At 40.5% G+C, this 22,022-nt stretch overlaps 1 protein-coding gene across 1 annotated transcript in view; it reads right to left on the bottom strand.

The window, feature by feature from the left end:
* Positions 1-20,458, bottom strand: part of KLHL7 (kelch like family member 7) — a 45,498-nt gene extending 25,040 nt beyond the window's left edge. Inside the window, exons 1-5 of the mRNA XM_070424426.1 lie at positions 20,139-20,458; positions 8,056-8,158; positions 5,676-5,769; positions 5,239-5,363; positions 1,093-1,268 (exon numbers count right to left, since the gene is read on the bottom strand). Coding sequence (XP_070280527.1) covers positions 1,093-1,268; positions 5,239-5,363; positions 5,676-5,769; positions 8,056-8,158; positions 20,139-20,258 — 618 coding nt within the window. The 5' untranslated portion in view covers positions 20,259-20,458. The remainder of the gene's footprint in view (positions 1-1,092; positions 1,269-5,238; positions 5,364-5,675; positions 5,770-8,055; positions 8,159-20,138) is intronic.
* Between the last annotated feature and the right edge of the window lie 1,564 nt (positions 20,459-22,022).

The following is a 22,022-nucleotide window of genomic DNA, read 5'->3' as shown; positions in this document are numbered from 1 at the left end:
TAATTTTCTAAAACAATACTGTGGCTCATTTAACTGTACCAAACAAATCCAAGTTTATTAATATAACTTGATTAACAAATCACAGTTTAAACACACTGAAAGCAAATATTATTTCATATACATACACATCTACCATCTAAACACTGAGCTAGATAAAGTTATTAATTTTGGGTTGGTATTAACAAGGCCTAAGCTCTAATCTCCCTGAGTTCATTTTTTATGGGAATTGGTCTATTTTTTTAAAATAAACTTTTTCTTTTGGAGTAGTTTTAGATTACAGAAAAGTTACAAAGGTAGTTCAGAGTTCCCAATTATCCTGCACCCAGTTGTTGAAATGTTACATTAGTATGATACTCTTATTACAACTAATGAACCAACATTGATACATAATTATTAACTAAACTTCGTACTTTTAAACAATTTCTTTAGTTTTTATCCAATGCTTTATCCAAGAGAAAGCATTTCCCTGTCTTTGCCAGCATCTAGCAACCACTTACATTTCTTGGCTTGCAGCCCCTTCCTCCCATCTCCAAAGTCAGCAATGGCCAGCTAAGTCTTTTTCACATTGCATTACTCTGACACTGACTCTTTTGTTTTCCTTTTCCACATTTAAGGATGCTTATTATTACACTAGAGGCCCAATGCACGAAATTCATGCAAGGGGCTCGGCCCTCGCAGCCCCAGCTTCGTCCAGAAGGTCGTCTGGACGGTCGTTGCGCTGTTCAGCCGTTCAGTCGATTTGCATATTACACTTTTATTATTATAGATGGAGCCCTTCAGGATAATCTCATCTCAAGATCCTTAACCACATTTCTAAAGTCCCATTTACCATGTAAGATAACCTACTCATAGATTCCAAGGATTCGGATATAGACATGCTTGGGGGAGGCATTGTTCTGCCTACCATGGTACCCAATAGCTTTGTGTCTACCAAGTGGCCTAACTTTTCCTATGAAACAAACTTTGGGATACTCTATATGAAAAACACATTCTTTTCTAATTGATTCTTTTTCTTGTCATGTATCCCAACATGAAGCATGAGATTTAATACAGATATTTACTAAGAAAAATGTGAGAAGGCAGTTTAGTCACCTGATCCTCTGCTCTCACAGTCAAAGTGTCCTGGTTGAGGAGATGTGTAACTCGCTTGACATCAAGTTGTAGAAATTCATCAGTTTTGTAAACTTCAGTAAAATGTTGATGAATAAAGTCATCTGCAGTTGCTTTCAATTCCGGACAGTCTAGACACTCTGCTAGCACACTTATACCTAGACACAGAAAGAAAATGAATAGAAAATCACCTTTAAAAAAGCCTAATCCTACACTGAAGATAAAATATAACTCCAAGAAGCCTTCATGAATTCATAAACCTGGGTTACTTTTTCTTCCATTGATTTGTCTATTTTTATGCCATTTTATGTATGGCTGATTTTGGTATTTTGTAGGACAAGCCCCCTTCAACATTTTTTCAAGCTTTTCGTGGCTAGGTTAAACATTTTCTCTTGTATATTAATTTTAAAATAAGCTTATCACATTCTACTTTAAAAATCCTGGTATGATTTTAACTAGGATTAAACTTAATTTTTAAATTACTTTGGGGACAGTGACAACTCGGCAATCTGGAAGAGCTCCACTTAGGAACACGAATATCTCATTTATTCAGATTTTTGATTATTAATGTAATTATACAATTTTCTTCATAAAAACCCTATATTTTCCATTCAGCCTTTTCCTAGCAATTTAATTTTTGTTTGGGAGAGAAATCATTAATTGATTTATAATGTTACATTATCAGGAATCTGCAAAATCCTTACTGTCGATTGGCTATATTTAGCCACATTCCACTGTAGAGTCAGCAGCTAAGAATATTTTTTAATATTTTTGAAGTGTTGTGTATATATATATATATATATATTCTCTCCCAGGGAAGAAGGAGAGGGAGGGGAAGAAAAAAAGAAGGGAAGGGAAGGAAGTGGGAGAAGGAGGAGGACAAGGAGGAGTGAGAAGGGCCACATACTATCTCTCCCTTTACAGAAAAAGTCTGCCAATCTCTCTCCTAAATAAAACCATTGGTTATTGTATGTGATCTCCCTTCAAAGTCATGATATAAATTTTTTCAGTTCATTATCGTGATTTTCCATGTTTCAACTTCATGTTGTCTTCAGATAATGAGCTTTGAAGCTTTATTATTTATATCCTAAAAGTTCTAATAACTGATGCCTGCTAATAAACCTGTCATATTATAAATGTACTGACTGATGCCATGCATGGCAGATTTTCATGTTGAGCAGTCGGACGTATCTGTACACTTATGCTCCCAGCAAGGAGATGGCATTTTCACTAAGAACCAGTATTTGTTTATCGACTAGTTTTTGATAGTTGAATGTGTTGCAATTATGCAATCTATTTAAATACCATACAGATCAATAAAATATGAATGTGAAAAGTAGTTGTTTCTATGAAAAGTAATCTTTTCTTCTTAAATATATTTTTATTGATTTCAGAGAGGAAGGGAGAGGGAGAGAGATAGAAACATCAATGAGAGAGAATCATCAATTGGCTGCCTCCTGCACGCCCCCTACTGGGGATGGAGCCCACAACCAGGGCATGTGCCCTTGACTGGAATCAAACCTGGGACCCTTCAGTCTGCAGGACAATGCTCTATCCACTGAGCAAAGCCAGCTAGAGCTGAAAAGTAATCTTAAGGTTTAAGACAGATTTGAAAAAAGCTCAAATTAGGCATGACCAAGAAAACTGATAAAATCCAGAAAACACTGGGATTCTGTATGCAGGCTCTCATTAACTTATTGCTTTTTCTCCACCTGTTCCTTCTGAAATTCCTACTTCAAATTAGTGTCCCTATATCTTCTTTTCTTATCATTTATCTTTTCAATAATTGTTTCTGATTCTTTGCATTTTTCTTTTGTATCATGAGGCAATTTCCTGTTTGATATTTATTTATTTATTTTTTTAGGTATTCCATTCTATTTTTTAAATTCAATGGAATTTCATGGATCCTTTCTATTTTAAGTTCTCTTCCATTTCTTATGTTAAATGGCTATAGCAGCCATTCATTTTGGCTGTTTACCTTGAGTTCCTGCCCCTCAAACTACTGGGTTTCTTTTAACTTTGTACATATGCCCTTTGCCTAATTCCATCAGCTGTCACGGATTCCTTTAGCACTCATAGAAGTCAGACTGTTGGGATCTTCTGGGTAGCAGAAATTGACAACTGGTGAAAAATAAGATGGGAGTTCTCCAATCAGCTCTCAGGGGGAGCTATGCTCAGGGTAAAAGGAAAACAGGCTGAAGCACTTCGCTGGGGTACTGAGTAGCTGCACTTGGCTCATCTGGCTGGGCCACTGTCTTTGCTTCAGGCTTAGCCAGATTTTCAGGCTGCCCTTCCTCCCAGCTTTGTAATCAACGTTGACAGAAGGCACCCAGAGGTCAAACTCCTAAATGGTCTCCTCAGAAGTCCAAAGCTTAAGATGTGGTTAGCACTAACTTGCTTCAGGTTCCACACTATGCTTTGTACTGCCACATCCACTCCCTATATTATAGATGAATCACTCCAGTATGAAATTTAGAGGGTTAGGGAAATACACTTAAGCCATCATCTTCCAAATCCTCTTTAAAATCCTTTTTTTATAATACATTTTGAGCAAATTTATTTACATAAGGGAAAATAAATCGCAGGAATATAAATCTCATTGATATATGGAGCCACAAATTATGGACCAAGAGATAAAAGGGCTCATCCCAGAGTGTCTCTATTGGGGTTGAAGGCTGGTCTTTTATTCCTAATATAGGGATATTTTCACTATGTAAACCAATGGCTACCTTCAAAAAAGAATTCCATTAGTATATTCACCTGCACAGCTATTTCCCCTCCTGTCCCATCTGGTTCAGTTCCTTTTCTGGATACCAGAAACAATCTCATTCTCATCGCCTTTGCCTGGCTTTGATCCTTCCCTAAAATTTATTCCGCTTCCTCTTCTAAGATCTTTATCTCTGCACTCACAGTGAGGGGAAGGGAAGCCAGATGGAGCAATGAAACGGTCTAGGAGGAGGGAGCCTAGATAAGGGGGAACAGAGGAGGCTTGCCGAACTTCTTGTGAATCTCCAGGAGGCCTTTGCCCCAGCCTTTGGTTTCTTGTCATCAGCACCCATCATCTTCTTCCATGGGTCAAAAGTCTCAGCATTGGCTGGATTCCCAGACCTCTCTCTATTGTCCTTAAAATATATATTTTATTGATTTTTTACAGAGAGGAAGAGAGAAGGATAGAGAGTCAGAAACATCAATGAGAGAGAAACATCGACCAGCAGCCTCCTGCACACCCCCTACTGGGGATGTGCCCGCAACTCAGGTACATGCCCTTGACCGGAATCGAACCTGGGACCCCTCAGTCCGCAGATTGACGCTCCATCCACTGAGCCAAACCGGTCAGGGCTCTCTATTGTCCTTGATTTCACTTTCTTTCCTAGACTCCTACCCTGATCCTCTTCTACTCTGAATCACAGCAAGAGTAGGAAAATGTAATTACAAGGATCTGGATGTTCTTTCATGTGCTGCTGAGCATGATCTCACAGTGAAAGCATACCACACCGCACTCTGGAAAACTCTGATCAACTTTCTGTTTCTCCTGGTATCCAATACAAACTACTTTATTAATGGCTTTAAAATGGAGTGCTACAGCAGCCCCTTAATTAGTATCTTACTGTACAGTCTAGAATTTTTAAGGCTTCTAGTATACAACAGTTAGCAGATCTGACTGTGGAGAGGCAGCACCGTGTAGCAGTGAAGGATAAGATTGCTTGAGTTCCAACCCCAGCTCCTCCACATATCAGCTATATGACCTCAGCAAGTTACATACACTTAGTTTCCTTACTGTGACAGATCACAGTAATCATAAGGGCTTCAACATAGGTAAACATTCATGTTTACGTTATCATATATCACACACCACCACCAGATGCAATCCTTACTCTTTTCTAGATAAACAAAAAATCATTAATAAAGCTATTGTATATTTTAGAAAATACTGATACAGTATCTGATGAGCTCATTGCTGCCCAAGTTATTATGTACTTCCCTAAGCTCTTTTTAAAATGTATTACTAGAAAAATTTCTAGTGTCTTTAAGATTAAATGGGGATACAGTTATTTTTTTACTAAAATACACATTAATGGTGTGTGTGTGTGTGTGTGTGTGTGTTTAAATAGGAATCTGATTTCTTACCAAGACAGTTTGAAGCATCAACTTGTTCTTTCAAAAAATCAACACACATTTTCTTCACAGGTTCAATCTGGTACTGGTTTGCTGCATCTAATAAAGACTGAACGTTGTTGCTATTCACAGAAATTCTGCAAATAAGTTAAAGTGAATATTAATTTCCTACATTTTTTATTTAAATAATGCTACTGTAGAATGTATCCCACTAGCCCCTGAAATTAAGCAAAAAATTAAACTTTCAGTCCTTGAATTAGTATGGCAGAGGACCTTCAACTTCCCCCTCCTGTCAACACAACCCCCTCCCCCCGACCCAACCACCCCACCGGGGCCATATCCTTGAAGTTTTTCATTCTGAAGAATCTGGAACACACTGATTTGCTACAATGCTTTGCCATGTTAGATCCCAACCTTATCCCTCCACTACAGAAATAGTCCTAACTTACCTAGCAGTATAAGCAAATTCCACAAGTTGTTCAATAATGTCAGGTTCAGCATCTTTGAGTTCTACTTCAAAGGACTTTGATTCAAGCATGTTAGCTAAAATGAAGAAGAGAAACAAATGGCATGAGTACTGCCACGGAGGAAACAGCTTATTCCAGGCCATGTAAACATGGAGAAGAATAAAAGGACAAGGACTTGTCTGGAAAATACTCCAGACAACATTCCTATAATAAAAGCAAATTAATTCTCCACACTTGAGATATGCCTTAAAATTAAAAAAAAAAAAAAAAAAAAAAATTATCTAAGAAATCAGTGAATTAGTGCAGTTCTTAAAAAAAAGAGGGGGGGAGGCAAGTGAACAGAGAGAAATAAAACTGGACTTAGTATTTTCCCAACTTCTAAAATAATTTAGTAGCACTCTTTTAAATTGCTATGAGCAAAATGCCTCTGATGTTAATAAAACAAACCTATGAGAAAAATGACCATTATATACAGTCAGCTACAACTAGCAAAGCTCTCCTCTTCCCCAAAATCCTGGCAGGTAGATACATTTCATAACTTGATGAAGCTCAGTAGAGGTACAAGGACTTGGACCCAATTCTCAACTCCAACTCTAGGACTCTTTCTTTTCTTTTTTTTTTTAAATATATTTTATTGATTTTCCACAGAGAGGAAGGGAGAGAGACAGAGAGCTAGAAACATCGATGAGAGAGAGACATCGATCAGCTGCCTCCTGCACACCTCCCACTGGAGATGTGCCCGCAACCCAGGTACATGCCCCTGACCGGAATCGAACCCGGGACCCCTCAGTCCGCAGGCCGACGCTCCATCCACTGAGCCAAACCGGTTTTGGCTAGGACTCTTTCTAGTATTATCTATATATATACCTGTCCAACAGGTCGCTATGATGCGCACAGACCATTTACAGAGAAACAGCAGCGTGGACCTGGCGCCGACAAAGCAACACTCAGCTTCCCCCAAGTAGGACACAGGCCCCGCCACCACCCTGGAATGACAGCCCACCAAATTGCAGCCCACACTGCGAGACCCCATGGCCAGCCCAGAAACGGTCACTATGGGTGCTGGGTAGTGATGTCACGTAGCAACGCCCGGCTTCCTCTCCCTAGCAACTAGCCTCCTTGCAGTTTTTTCAGCCCAGGAACCCAACTTGCTTTATAGCCAGGTGGAAACATTTACACTTTAACCAAATGTCTATGAAGTGTTTTCCCATGCCTCATCTCATTTGATCCTCACAGAAGTCGTGGAGTAGACATATAGGAGATTCAGTGGAATCCTATTTTCTTTTCTTTAGCTGGAAAATGGAGATTTAGAAAGCTTAGAAACTTGCCTCGACTGAAAAGAAGTAAGAAATGGTGGACCTTGAAAATGACTTCAGGCCGAAACCAGTTTGGCTCAGTGGATAGAGCGTCAGCCTGTGGACTGAAAGGTCCCGGGTTCGATTCCGGTCAAGGGCATGTACCTGGGTTGCGGGCACATCCCCAGTAGGGGGTGTGCAGGAGGCAGCTGATCGATGTTTCTCTCCCATCGATGTTTCTAACTTTCTATCTCTCTCCCTTCCTCTCTGTAAAAAAATCAATAAAATATATTAAAAAAAAAAAAAAAAAAGAAAATGACTTCAGGTTTTCTTACTGTGCAGAATATAGTCAAACACTGCTGCAGTTAAATATTTTACCCTTCTTCTCCCTGCATGATTTACAATAATAATCTGTTTTGTGTTGATATTTACTGCTGTGTTGCTGACAATTACCTGAAAGGTAAGTGCTTCACTGGGCTGGAAAAAGTTTAGCTACATCAGAAAGCAGGTCTAATTAAGCAAGTTTATTCTATATATGTAAAAGGCTAAGTTGACTCGCACATGTGTGATATATATAAAGCTTTCACTGGTACCAATCACACGTGCGTTTCGATCTATCATTGTCGACTGTGAATTTGGTTGACACTTCCATTATACAGAAAGGGCGAATAGCAATATTAAAATATTTCCTCTAATTAATTTCCTTTCAATGTGCACGAATTTGTGAATCAGGTCACTAGTATGCAATATTTCATTTTTATTTAATTTAACTTGCTGGATAAAATGTCATAAGGTTTATCTGTTCCTTTGCCTTTCCACCAGAGGTTAAGAAGAAAACTGTAGGTATTTAAGTAGGAGCTGTATCCCCATAAATAGAGATCTGGGGCTTTTAGGGCGAATGAAATGACATGATTCCTTTGATTAATCATAACCATGACCACTTTTCAATCTCTTCACTGTTCTATGATCTTAACTTCTTTATAAACCAGGAAAAAAATGGCATGTTTTCATTTAGACCCATCTCCTTCTCACAGAATAAATAATATGTTTGACCTTAAGATACTTACTTGTGAACATCAAGTTAAAAAAGTGACTGGCTGCTGCAAGGACAACACGATGAGCAGGTATTTTTCTTTCCTGGACCATAAGGATCACATCACACAATGTTTTCTAATCAAGAGAGAGAAAGAAATAAAATCAAAAGGGGCTCATTGTTTAAGGTTCTGGTTTAGCAAACGTATTAAACAGGTGCTTGTCAAATGCTTTATCTCTATATCCTATTTAAATTTGTTTATTTTTCCAGTACAGAATTTGTTTATAATATGACCTATTTAGGAAGGACTTACAGAGTCCTGTCATGAGTTTTCTGTACCAAAATCAGGCACTGAGCTTCCCAACAGTTAGGAAATCTTTATAATCAGCAAAGAAGTAGTCTACTAATTTTTTAGGGAAGACAATTTTTTTTTTTTTTCTGAGACAAATTCTAAGCTATTTATCACAGTGAGATATTATGGGGACAGTAAATGACATAATGACAATGTCCTTAATGGTTTTTCTTTCTGGCTTAATCCCTATGCACTTACTCCCCATCCCTCCAACAGAGCTGTCTGCTTGCTTTTTATCTATGAGTCTGCTCTATTTTGCTTGGTAGTTCAGTTTGTTCATTAAATTCCACATATGAATGAAATCATATGGTACTTGATTCTGACTGACTTTTTTTCTGACTGATTTATTTCACTTACATAATGTTCTCCAGGTCCATCCATTCTGTTGCAAAGGTTTAAAACTTTGTTTTGTCCTAGCTGGTTTGGCTCAGTGAATAGAGCACTGGCCTGGGGACCAGAGGGTCCCGGGTTCGGTTCCAGTCGGAGACACGTGCCTTGGTTACAGGCTCCCCTCGGGCCAGGGCCCTGGTCAGGGCTCCCAGGAGGCAACCAATCGATGTGAGAAACATCGATGTTTCTCTCTGTTTCCCTCTCTCTTCCACTCTCCCTAAAAAATCAATGGAAAAATATCCTCAGGTGAGGATTAACAAAAAACAAAAAGAAAAAAAGAAATGCAATGCCTCGTTAAAAAACAAAAACAACTTTCTTTGTTTTTACAGTAGAATAGTATTCCATTGTGTAAATGTATGCTTTTCAAACATAACAATCTGCTTTTAAAAATTATCTATCCTTGCCAAAACCGGTTTGGCTCAGTGGATAGCACGTCGGCCTGTGGACTAAAGGGTCCCGGGTTCGATTCCGGTCAAGGGCATGTACCTGAGTTGCGGGCACATCCCCAGTGGGAGATGTGCAGGAGGCGGCTGATCGATGTTTCTCTCTCATCGATGTTTCTGACTCTCTGTCTCTCTCCCTTCCTCTCTGTAAAAAATCAATAAAATATATTTTTAAAAAAATGATCTATCCTTGATAAAATCAAGAGTACACACTGCATTTCCCAAGACGGTAGCCTTCATAGATCTAAACTGAAACAGAAACAACTCAGAATACAGAGTGGATGAACCAAACGTCCATGCAGCACTCTTTCCTGAAACAACACTTCTCTCAAGTGGACTTCTGATGGGAGCTGGATACCAGTCACTTTTACATTGTGGTTTCTGACCAAAGCCAAAACAGCCGTCACTCGAGGTTGCTGAAAGAAGGCAGATTTAAATTAAGTACTTAAAATGTTGGAAAAATTGAAAATTAAAGAAAAAGTAAGCTTTATTAGAATCATTAGAGATGAATTTCAAGAAAAAAAATGTCCTTTCTGTAAAATAAAATTTCAATTTCTTACTGAAATTAAATATATAATTTATAGGTAAGGCTCAGAGAACATTTACAGCCTGGGATATGTTAAAACACTCTTAGGAACTGGAAAAATGAGGAAAATAGTATTTTCAGAGTAAAAAAAAAAAATCTCTCACTCATAGAAATAGCTCAGAGGATATGGCATTTTGCATTTTTAAAGTATTTTGCTATAACTATGAATCTAGTTTCTGATAGATAAGTCACTGCTATTTCCTATTTTATTACTCCAGGAATAAAAATCCAAGTAAGACGATAATGCTTAGATTGAGAAAGGAAATGGGCCCTAAACAGTTGGCTAAAGGATGAACATAATTTCCCTTTTATGGCTTATTTGAAGATTTTTTATAAGGCTATAGTACTGCTTAGAAATTATATGTAGATTATTTAAAGTTAAAGCTATTGTTATTCCAATAATGTCTTGAATTTTAAAGATGTTATTTCCTTTTATTTGGGGAGGAGGTTCAGAGTAGGTATAACTCTCAGGTAATTTTGCTACAAACCACACCAAAAAAACCAACAATACTCAGGTACCAAAAACCAAACTACTGATTTGGTTACCACCAAAACAAGCTGATCAAGTAACTTAAGAGAAAAAAAGAGAAAAAGAAAGGGAGCAGGGAAGGAAAGGAAGGAGGAAAAGAATATTGACAGGATAGCAAGCAAATAAGATAGGGGAGGGATCTATGGCTGCTGATGAAAAATTCCAGAAAGTGCAGAGAGAGCTAAACAGAAATGTAGCCAAAAACCTTTCCAAGGCATTCTCAGCAATAGGAGTTTTAGTGGAGTGATTTAATAGGCACTGGAGGACATTAGGGAAATCAGAGGGATCGTAGAGTAATTTAGTCTTAATCTAAAATTAATCTTTGGCTGGATATTAATGTTGTGTGTATGGGGTGAGGGGTGAAAGGGGAGGAATCTTTTTTATCCAAATGGTACATTTACTTGACTGTACTACAGTAGATCAATAGGTTTCAACAAGAGATGGGACTGACCTAGAGAGAGTTCCCTCTGCTATCAGTCATCTGGGGAAGAGGTGTAACCACGGATAGGAAATGGGAAGAGAAAGAGACTCAGGTAAATTGGAGAATGTGAGAGGTAACAAGTCCTAGGTGAATGAAGAGAAACAAAAAGCACCTGTTGAGCAATACATGTTCACTGGATAAAACAAGAAAAATAACCCTTGCGATTTCTCTATTTATGTCCCTCATATTAGTTATATCTTTGTATTAATTTCAGTTTTTGAATAGTCTCTTATAAACAGCACAGATTTTTGTGTGACTTAGTCGGAAGTTCTCACCATCTAAGAATATTTTTAGCAGTGTTTAATTCTTCATATTTATTACTGATAACTTATGTTTTACCTTACAAATGCCATCTTCTTTTATGCTATTTATTTTGCTTTCTTGCTGTCTTCTTTTTTCTTTAACTGCCAGTTGCTATTTTGGTCACATTTTCTTTGTACTTTTTTCTTCCTTTAGAGACTGACTTACAGATATGTCAAGTATTTGCAAACTGAACTCAGCAGGGTATTAGTCAAATATTGTTCTAGGAATGCAAGGAGGGTTCAAAAAGTAATTCTATTAATGCAATTCATCACATTGACAGTTAAAAGAGAAAAACTTCTTGTAGAAAAACTTCAATAGATGGAAAAGACTGTTGATTAAAATTCACTTCCTGAGACTTTAATAAAGAAAACGATGTGCCTGTATACTAAAGGTCAACTACCAGAACTCCATAGCAAACATCGCATTTAATGGTGAAACAGGAAAGGCATTCTCATTCAAGTTTGAAACAAGTGGAAATTTGATATATGATAAAGATACCATTTCAAAAATGCGGTGAGAGGGTGGAGCACAGGCAAAGTTTAGGGCAGTAAAACTATTTTGTATAATGCTGTAACAGTTGATACATGTCATGACACATTTGTCAAAACTCATAGAATGTACAACAGAAAGAGTGAACCCTAATGTAAACTATGGTTATTAATAATGTCACAATATTGGCTCATCGGTTGTAATAAATGTATTACACGAATGCAAGATGTTAATAATAGGGGGAACTGTGGGGGTGAGGGCGAAGGGGTAAATGGAAACTGCACTTTCTGCTCAATTTTTCTGTAAAACTAAAACTGCTCTAAAAAAATAAAGTATAAATTCAAAAAATGTAGTGAGAGATCAGATAATTGAAAAATGGTATTGGGATAACTGTTACACTTTTATGGAAACATTAGATTTCTGGCTCTTAATGTACTCCCTCTTCCTCTGGGTAAGGTAAGCCCTGGGAAGGAAGTTTCAGTCCTTTTCTTGAACTGTTACTTGTGGAAGAGTGACTATAGGATGGGCAAGAGTATGGTGGTGGTCACATGGAGCCAGGCCTCCGGGCTCATTCTTCTTCCATAATTCTGCCCCCAAGTGAACAGGGAAAAAGGGGAAACTCTAGGAGACCCAGCAGCTGAGTACATCTCATTGGCAAGTGTCTAAAAATTTTGTCTAAGAAAAACAATGTGTCTTATGAAACATTATGAATAGATGAAATTCTCTATATGGTAAACATAGTGTCCCTATTAGCCTTTTGATAAGTGAGTCCTCCCAGTGAGTTTAGTCTTAGAGTCTATCAATTACAGACAGCTGATAAACTGGCAAACTCTCAACCACAAAAGCCAAGATTTTATGTTTTTGAAAAACCCTCTTCAGAAATGGAAGTTTCTGTTCTCTTTTTGGTTGGGAACAATAATGTGGGTTAGGATTGTATAATAATGTCAACCTCTGCACTATTTACTATAGAGATAGAGGAGATTTGCTTGGATTTCTTCAGGTTTGTGGAGATGGGGAGGATGCTGTGCTAATCTTAAGAGTTCTAGGGTCCCTTTGACATGCAAAAAAACAAGTGGCATGTGGCACCCACTACCTTGAAATTGGGAAATTCAGCTTTAGAGGTATTATATGAAATCTATTCCAGTGGAAGGCAGCCTACACTGCAGCTGCTGAGGAAGCTATCCTGATTATCCAAACACTTAGGCTTATGCCTTATTGCTGAGACTGAGCAGTATAAGAAGCCAGGGAGAGCAGACATTTGCAATCCAATTGCTATCATTTTAATTTATAGGCGATCATAGAAGTGGGAATTTAATAAGAGGGCTCATAGGAATCAAATTTGGGGGATTTTATGTTGCTAGTTGGAATTAGATGCAATGCTTTAAGTCATGTATTTCACTGCAGACTCTCTGGAACACTACGAATGACATATTGAGAAAAAAATGAGATGGGAAATGGAAGTGAACTTAATTGCTATCTATCCATTTCAAAGCTTTCTGGAGTAAAAACTTAAATAAGTTCCTAAACTAGTCTTCAGAGGACACACAAAAGAACAGTTATTGATAGAGGATGCTTCGTCAGCATTGAAGATAGAACAAAGCACTCCCTGTGCCAGTAAGAAAATAGATACCCTAAAAACAAAGTGAACTTGGAAATAAGAACTTATAGCTACGAGGTCCAGCTAACTTCTGTTGGAGTGGGGTGGGACTTTGGTGTCTGAATCCTACCAATGCAGGAAATTTATATAAGGACCAATGTCGAAATGAGATACAAGAGATCATACTGTTGACAGGTAGTCAGGTAATCCCCCATTATGCAGTGCTTCTCTAATAAAACAAAGTTGGAAAATTAGGCTTTTCTTAAGAAGCCCATATACATAGGTCTTTCTACTCACCTCTGCAAACCAATAACCTAAATTTTGGAATCTGCATATTTTTATGTCCTGCAAGGGAAAAAATAAAGATGGCTGGGCCCCAATCCAGCTTATAGAGTCTACCATAAGACACAGCTTATGGTCCTGCTTAACTAGAAGTAGGTGGGCATCATTAATAAAACAGCAGTGTCTTAATCCTACCAGACCTGAGGCCCTGAACCTAACTGTCCCCTGTACCTGGGCTCCTGAGCATTAAAGAGAAAAAACCAACATGATATAGAAAAATGTTAGTTACATGCAAACAAGTGGTTAGAATAAGATGGAACTTGGAGACATTGTAGAAAATAGGTCTACCTTTCATCTAGCACCAATATTCCACCTTTGTGTGGAAATTACCGAAAAATCGGTACAGCAGTCTGGTAGGGTTAAGCTCTAACTTAATTAGACTAGAATCTTGAGATCTCCCTTTCTCTCTCTCTCTCTCTCTCTCTCTCTCTCACACACACACACACACACACAACAAAATTAGGAAGACAGATATAAGCTTGAGACCTCATTTCCTTTCCTTTGGGTGAGGTGAACGTTAGAAATGTTCTTCCCTTCCATGTTGCAGTTCGTTTGCCCTCTGTTCCCAATACCACACATAGACAGATACAGACACACTACATTCTCCTTTTCAGAGAAAAAAAAAGCCTTATCAGTGGTTTTCTTTTTTTTTTTAATCCTCATCCAAGGACATGTTTTATTGATTTGAGAGAGGAAGGGAAGGAGAGGGATTGGGAAGGAGAGGGATGTAGGAAAGGAATATAGGAGAGGAAGGAGGGGAAGAAGAAGGGAGAGAAGGAGAAAGGGAGAGGGAAGGAATGAGGAGGGAATGAGAGAGAGGGAGGGAGGGAGGGAGGGAGGGAGAAAAATATTAATTGGTTGCCTCCCCTACACACCCTGACTGGGAATCGAACCTTCAACCCTTTTGGTGTATGGGACTACACTCCAACCAAATGAGCCACCTGTCTGGAGCCAAACTTTTTTCTTTAAGCAGCAGAATCCACTTTCAAATGATCTGATTGTATATAATTTATTTCTCTGTAGTCAGAACTAGCCTGGCAACCAAGGGATGGAAGAGTTCCTGTCACTAATTTTAATCTTAGTAATGTCTTTCTGGGGATGGATTCTGTAAATCTAGAGCTTTAGGAACCCTAAAAAGAATGATTCAATCAAATGATACAACATTATTTTTACAGAACTGCAAGTTAAGACAGCGACCTTGTCATTTTGGGCTCCTCGTGCCACTGGGTAAAAAGAACAAAAGTTATTACATTTAGCTAGGTGCCTGACTCTAGCCATCCATGGGGCAGAAGACGGCTGGAACTCAGGGGATCCCCTTGGCTACCTTTGGTTGTCGGGAGACACAGCACTCCATGAGTTCCTATGCATCTTCCTGGACATAACAAGAATGGAAGGTCCTGCCACTTTTTACCCGGCCACCATTTCTCAGGGTTGTTTTGACAGCGAGTGACCCTAAGGGATGAGATAATGCCTCCCCTCCAGGATAAAGAGCAGGCTTGCTTATTGCTTGCTATAAAAATGGTAGATTTCTTAGCTCAGGGTCCACCCATTGGGCCCCCACCATGTTGCCCTCACAGCACTCATAGGACAAGGGGAACTGACACATATATGCTGACACTCACAATGCTGTGTTGTGAGTAATCAAGTCTGCGGTCTCTGACACCAGAGTCTCATGTCTTCTGCCAACATCCATTAAACAGCAACAGGATAACTAATCAGCCTTTAAGTAACATCAAATCCCAGACCCAACACTGGTCCGCCAAATCTAGTGGTAAATGTTAGTAAAAGACTGAAGTAATTGTATATACAGGCAAGACCAAAGGCTTGAGATACCTAGCACTAAAGGATTAGGTCACCCCATTGGATAACGAACCGTGAGGAGCTGGCTAAAGACAAAGAATAGGAACAGATAGTGAAAGAAGTCATAAATACAATAACAAATAATAATAAAAATATTAATGAATAAATAATAAACAATGAATGTGGCTTCTACTTTTATTTCCATCCTTGTTCTTATATTTATACTAGAGGCCCGATGCATGAATTTGTGCACCAGTGGAGTCCCTTGGCCTGGCCTGTGGGATTGGGCTGAAACCGGCTCTCCGACATCTCCTGAGGGGTCCCGGATTGCGAGAGGGTGCAGGCCAGGCCAACGGTCCCCACCAGTGCACGGATCGGGACCAGGAAGGGCTCCAGGGCGTGTCTGGCCCGTCTCACTCAGTCTCGATTGGCCTGACTCCAGCAGCAAGCTCACCTACCTACTGGTCAGAACATCTTCCACCTGGTGGTCAGTGCACATCATAGCGACTGGTCGACCAGTTGACTGTCTGCCCCCTAATGGTGAATACACATCATAGTGAGCAGTTGAGTGGCCTTAGCATATCATTAGCATATTACTCTTTGACTGAACGGACTGAATGACCAGACACTTAGCATATTAGGCTTTTATTATATAGGATAAGTTTTAACTAGTTTCCTATCTTATTTTCCATACAGAATCATACCAAAACATCTATTATTACTTAGTCCTTAGGATCTTGAAATGATGATAGAATAAATGATTATCACTAAGTGATCTTGAACTTGGAGTTAGATATGGTTAAGTGAAAAAATTTGATTGGTGACTTTGTTTTTGAATGATAGGAATGAGAATAGGAGCACACATGTTTGTATTGGATAACCTAAGGTGTAGACCACAGTGGACACTTGTAGATCCTGGTTACTTAGCAACCAATTTCCCCTGCCTATTAGAACCCCAAGCTCCCATTTCCAGAAAATTCCTCATTATGAACTATCTTGGAAAGGGCAATTCTCAGAGCCTGCCTCTCATTATGAAAGTCAGATTTTTTTTTTTTCTATTCACAGTAGAGCTCAAATCTGGCAAACGATAGAAGGCCAGCCAATTAGACAACTACCTCCAGGATTCTAAACCTTGGGTGAATGATGGGTGGAGGGAAAACCACCTAATGGCAGCAACAGCAAGTGGTTAAGACTGTTCCTGCACAGTAACCTCGACTCCAGGGTTTCTGTAGCCTTGCTACCAGATAATCCCTGGTTCCTGCTTATCTGCCACACCTGCTTGTCTTCCAGCTGTGGTCAATGCTGTAAGCTCCTGTATCCTTGCAATAAGTTGTTTTTTACCTAAGACAGAATAGGTATCTGTTGCAGATGGCAGTTGTTATGAGAATAAAATATGACAAAGCATGTAAAACACTTTGCAGAATGGCTGGTAGAAAATAAGTGCTTAAGAAGTGTTTCATAAGAGACCCTAAGGTTAGTGATATGCAGTAATTTACAGTCTTGGAGAGGTGAGTGTACAGAAGTTGAGCCATTTTAGTTAGTGAGCCTAGAACCCAGCATCCAATGCTCAAATCAGCCTTGTGGCTCTCTCCTATCACTTTCAATAGAGCTTACATAAGCTTTTAAATTCTAGGTATGCTTTAGTTCATTTAACATGAGGAAACAATAGTGGTACCCAGGAAGGTCTCAAAACATATCCCTCAATGTTAAGGGTCTCCTGGACTTCATCGACACAATAGAAACAATTGGATATGTGCAGTAATGACGATGACTCAGTCCTGCTTTGTAGTGCCCTTTACTAGTGCCATCAGGTAAGAAAATGAATATAAACAAAAATTTAGGAAAAGAAATGAAAAGGTGTGCAACCCAATTAAATAAGATGCCACTATACACCCACTAGAATTGCTAGCATTATAAAGACTGAGAATACTAAGTATTGACAAGGATGTAGAGCAAAAGCCTCTCTCACACACAGCTGGCAGAAATGCGAACTGGCAAAATGTTGGAAACTATGACAGTATCTATAAAACTTTATGCAGCATAATCTATAACTCAACAACTCCATTCTTAGGTATTTCCCAACAGAAATGCACACATGTGCACATCAAAAGACATGTACAAAAATGTTCAAAGTAGTGCTCTTCTCAACAGTCCCAAACTGAAAATGACCCAGATGTCCATAACGATAGGATGGATAAAATGTGATGTTTTTATACAATGGAATACTATATAGAATGAGGATGAACTAGAGCTACTAGTATATATAACAGCATAGATAAAAATCACAAACATAGTCTTTAAGAAACTAAGGCAAGAGTATTTATGATTCCATTTATATAAGTTCAAAAAGTGTAAAAGAAAAATCTATGGTGATAGAAGAATAATAGTTACCTTTGAGGGATAGTGACTGAGAAGGGCATAAGGAGGGATCACTTGGTAACAATTCATTGAGCTGCACTTTATGATTTGTATCCTTTTACATGAATTCTCTACTTCATTGGAAAATGCACTTAAAAACAAAAGGCCAGAAATGACTGAAAGGGTGATGGAGGAAAAGGCTCCATAAGAAGTTGAAAAAAAAAAAAAAAAAAAAGCTGCTGGTTCTGCAGAACCCCCTTTCATCACTATGTATAAGATTGGCTACTATGTTACAGAGAGATGACATGACCTAAATCAAATTATCTAAAAATAATAAAACTAATTAATGGTAGCCCAGGGATTGGAACTCAGGTTTTCTAATTGCAGTGTTCTCAAATTCTTACAGAAATGTTTCATAGAGGAATCCTTGTCAGTCAGGTACTCATTATCCTGATTCCCAAAGTACTGAGGTCATAAGGGTAAGCAAAAATAGTCATTACACAAAAACATTCATGAAAGAACAAAGACATATAAAATCGGTCCTCACTCAAACATTCCTTCTCTGGCCAAACCAGCTTCTATTCCTGCCAATCCCTATCAACTGCCCTTGTCAGTCACTCTTGGTGAGTCTCTCTTGTGTTATGATGTTAAATAGAACAACACAAGTGCAATGTAAATCAACTGCAAAATGAACCTACACATCTTAGACGCAAAAGAGGCAGGATTCCATGAAGTTGGGAAAAGTACTATTGGAAAACTGCTGGACTTACAGGCAAAGCCATTGACAAAAAAAGGATCCAGCAGATTAAGGTCAGTTAACCACCGTAGAAGAAATGTCACCCAGCATCCATTTTCCCTTCCTACTCAGTACAGAATCCTGATTTTTCAGTTACCGTATTTCTATTTTGACAGTAGGTAAACAGATGTTAATATAGTCCAAAGCTAAGTCTACACAATGGATATAAATCCATTTTAAAACCTAAGGAGCTAAATTACACAGTCTCAGGCAATCCCCTCTCCCCAAGTAAACATGTGACACTGTAACCTGCGAGCACGTTGTCTCTCCAAGAAATGAGGCAATGCTTTATGCTACAGTCCACGGATGAAAACGCATTATCTGAAGGAGTGGGAAGGTTGCTGAAAACAAATGTGAGCCCTGGTGGACTGTGTCCAACTACCGTAGTTAAACGCACCAGAAATTTGAAGTCAGTGGTGCTGTTAATACATAAAAATGGTGGTGTGGTCACAATGAAAGAAAGCAACATGAATGGATACATACGAATAGATACATAAAGGAAGTTACATAAAATACTGAATTCAGGCATTTCACAGCTCTTTCAGCACAAAGGCTAGGAAAAGATTGAAAGGCGTTCCCACAGAGGATCGCCTGCATTCATGCGCCACGCCAGCCAGGAGCGGAGGAACAAAGACAAGATCCCATCGGCCAGAATTCCCTTAAAGAAGCCAAAGCTAAACATCTTCATAAGGATCTTAAATTCCTCTACGGTCATCCCCATTCCCATCAGAACCACTAGATAAGCAAATCAGGTCTGGCAGATATTCCGACAACCTGCTTTTGTCCTCTTGAAAAACTGGGCCAGGGTCACAAAACCGAAACATGCTTACAAGTCTCCTTAGACTCTTATTTCCTATCAAGTTTACAGAATCAAAAAGTAACCAAGTGATTTTTTTTTTAATGCTCTATTGGTATAAGATGTTATGGAATTAAAAAAACACACACAAAACTTCTCTAGCCGACATTCTCTGGCGTATTAAAATCAGTTCTTTTCATAACCCACCTTTCGCCGACGCGTGAAGCCCTGCACGAAGGCGCCTCCTACCCCAGACAGAACAAAGAGCCCGTCCGCGCAACAGAGGCGCACGGGGCCCTCCAAAGGCAGCGGCACGGCGTTGATCGATGGCCGTCTCTGCTCGAAATTAACATGCACGGGAGGGTGCCGCAACCTCGGAAGGGGGCGGGGATGCTTATGCGAGAGGATCTAGATTTCAGGCCCGGCCATGCTCCTCTCCCCACTGCGGGGGCTTCTGGTTGGGCTGTGCCATTGGGCTGCTTCGCACCCGATCTCCTGACACCTGACACCGCGCTTACACGGCTCGCCAGTGGAGGGGGGGCTCCTCGCCTCCCAAGGCCATGCCTAGGGCAGAGCCGCCACACCACCGACACCGGCGCCGAATGCCAGCCCGGGGAGGCTCCCAGGATCTGACCTGGAAGTCCGGGCATCCATAGACGAGGAGGCACTGAAAGAGACCCTCTCCTAACAGCAGCTGGCTGGCGTGGAAATGGGAGGAAGGGCGAGGACGGAGGAAGAAGAGGGTCTGGGTCCACAGGGCGCGCGCATTTCGGCCCAGGCAGCAAGGGGCCAGAGTCCGGACCCCGCCACCACCCTCCCCAGCCCCGCCGTCCGCCACTCCCACACAGGCGGTACCTGTTTCCGCATGTTATTCATGACACCCATGAAGCCCGCCAACAATTTCGCTTCTTCTCGAGCAGCAAGCTTCTTCTCCGTCTTCTTCTTGCAGCTTTTCTCCACCACGGAGGTGGCCATCCTCCGTCAGCTCGGTGCACGCCCGGGCTCGCCGGGCCGGCCGAGGGGTGACACGCTCCGGGCGCGCGGGGGCTGCTGTTTACACCAAGCACCACGGCTGGGACTGCAGAGGCAGCGCCCGGCTCCCGAGCGCGCGGGCGGCGGAGGCGCGGCCACTGCAGGGCTGCGAGGCCTGGGGGTCCCCTCAGGAGACGCCGGGGAGGCTGCGCCGCGGGATGGGCTGCATCCCAGGGAGAGCGAGAGCGCGCGGGGAGCATGCGCGGTGTGCGGAGGGGCGGGGCCCTGTGAAGGAGCAGGGGGCGGGGCCTGCGCTACAGCGGCGCGCGGCCGGCTGGGAGCACGCAATGCCCGGCATGCCAAGTGGCCTCGGTCCCGGCCGGAGCGGGGCGAGCTTTGACTTCCCGCTGGCCAAAAGTGGCGCGTCCTCTTCCCTTTGTCCGTGACAGATTTTTTTTTTTTTTTACAAATTTATATTACGTGGCGAGATGATCTTTTTTGGATAATTGGGCGGTTGAATGCATTAAAGTATCTCCCATTAGTGTCATCAACATAGGAACAGGGTTGGTGTTTTCTTCCCTGCACTGTCAGAGATTGGCCTCTTGTAGGCGCTCAACAAGTATCACTTGGCTGCAAGTTAAAGGCTTATTACACCGAATTATTTACTCATCCGTTTCCTACTAGTAGACATTTAAGTTGTTTAGATTTTTTTCTATTATCTATCCCTTTTTACCTCCTTGTGAAACTGGAAAAGTTGGCGTTCGTGCTTCCTGTCACTACCAGAACCAGTAAGTAGAGACAAGGATTGAATTTTTATGGGTGCTTTAATTCACATGGCTGGCGATCTGGAAGACGGTGTGTTACATACCCTAAAAGACCGTCTTACAGCTCCTCTCAAGCTGACCTTTTTTATAAGGAGGAGAAAAGTGTAGGTAAAGGGTTTGAAGTTCAGGAGAAAGTAGGTAAAGGGTCTGGGGCACAGGGAAAAGGTTTAATCAGATAAAGCTGCAGCCCGGTCATTTTCCAAGCATCCCTTCATCTACCCACCGGTGGCCCTTTATCTGCTTCCTGGGAGGCTGACATTCTCTCCCTGGAGTGCAATGGTTCAGATACTGTCTTGGTCTCTGGCAGTCCTCCTGGGACACAAAGGTCGAATTGCTTGTGGGTCTCCTGAAGGCGGGGTAGGTCCAGTCATACATTTCAGTCCCTGAAACAATAGCCTTCTGTTACCAAAACTATTAACTATATAACTAAAACGAAACATTTTTAACTGCTTGATTTCCCCGTCATTCCCCACTGTTAGTCTATCTTATTTCGATGAGATTAGTTTCACTTGGAAAAAAAAAAGATTAGTTCCATATGGAAGTAATCATTTTGCTGTTGAGCATGCATCTTAGCATTAGAGCAGTGCTTCTCAACCTTGGCTGATTAGAATCACCTGGGAATCTTTTCAAAATCCTGATTTCTGGGCCTCATCCTCCGGAAATTCTGTTTCTTTGTTACCAATGTTGTGTCCCCACCCCATAACAAAGAAACAAAATTTCCGGAGGATGAGGCCCAGAAATCAGGATTTTGAAAAGATTCCCAGGTGATTCTTATGTGCAGCCAAGGTTGAGAACCCCTGCATTAGAGTCTTGCAGGGGATTTGGGAATACACTTGAGGGAGCACACTGTATGTAACAACAACAAGCTATGATACTGAAAAAGATGAAAAGAATGAAAACAAATGCCTCCCTAAGACCAGCAACACTAGGTCGTCCGCAGGTT

This window comes from Myotis yumanensis, unplaced genomic scaffold, assembly GCF_028538775.1.
Source record: "Myotis yumanensis isolate MYYU_CA2020_CCGP unplaced genomic scaffold, mMyoYum1.0.hap1 SCAF_9, whole genome shotgun sequence".
Classification (NCBI taxonomy): Eukaryota; Metazoa; Chordata; class Mammalia; order Chiroptera; family Vespertilionidae; genus Myotis; species Myotis yumanensis.
The sequence above is the reverse complement of the archived record's forward strand: the minus strand, read 5'-3'. Positions and strand labels throughout refer to the sequence as shown.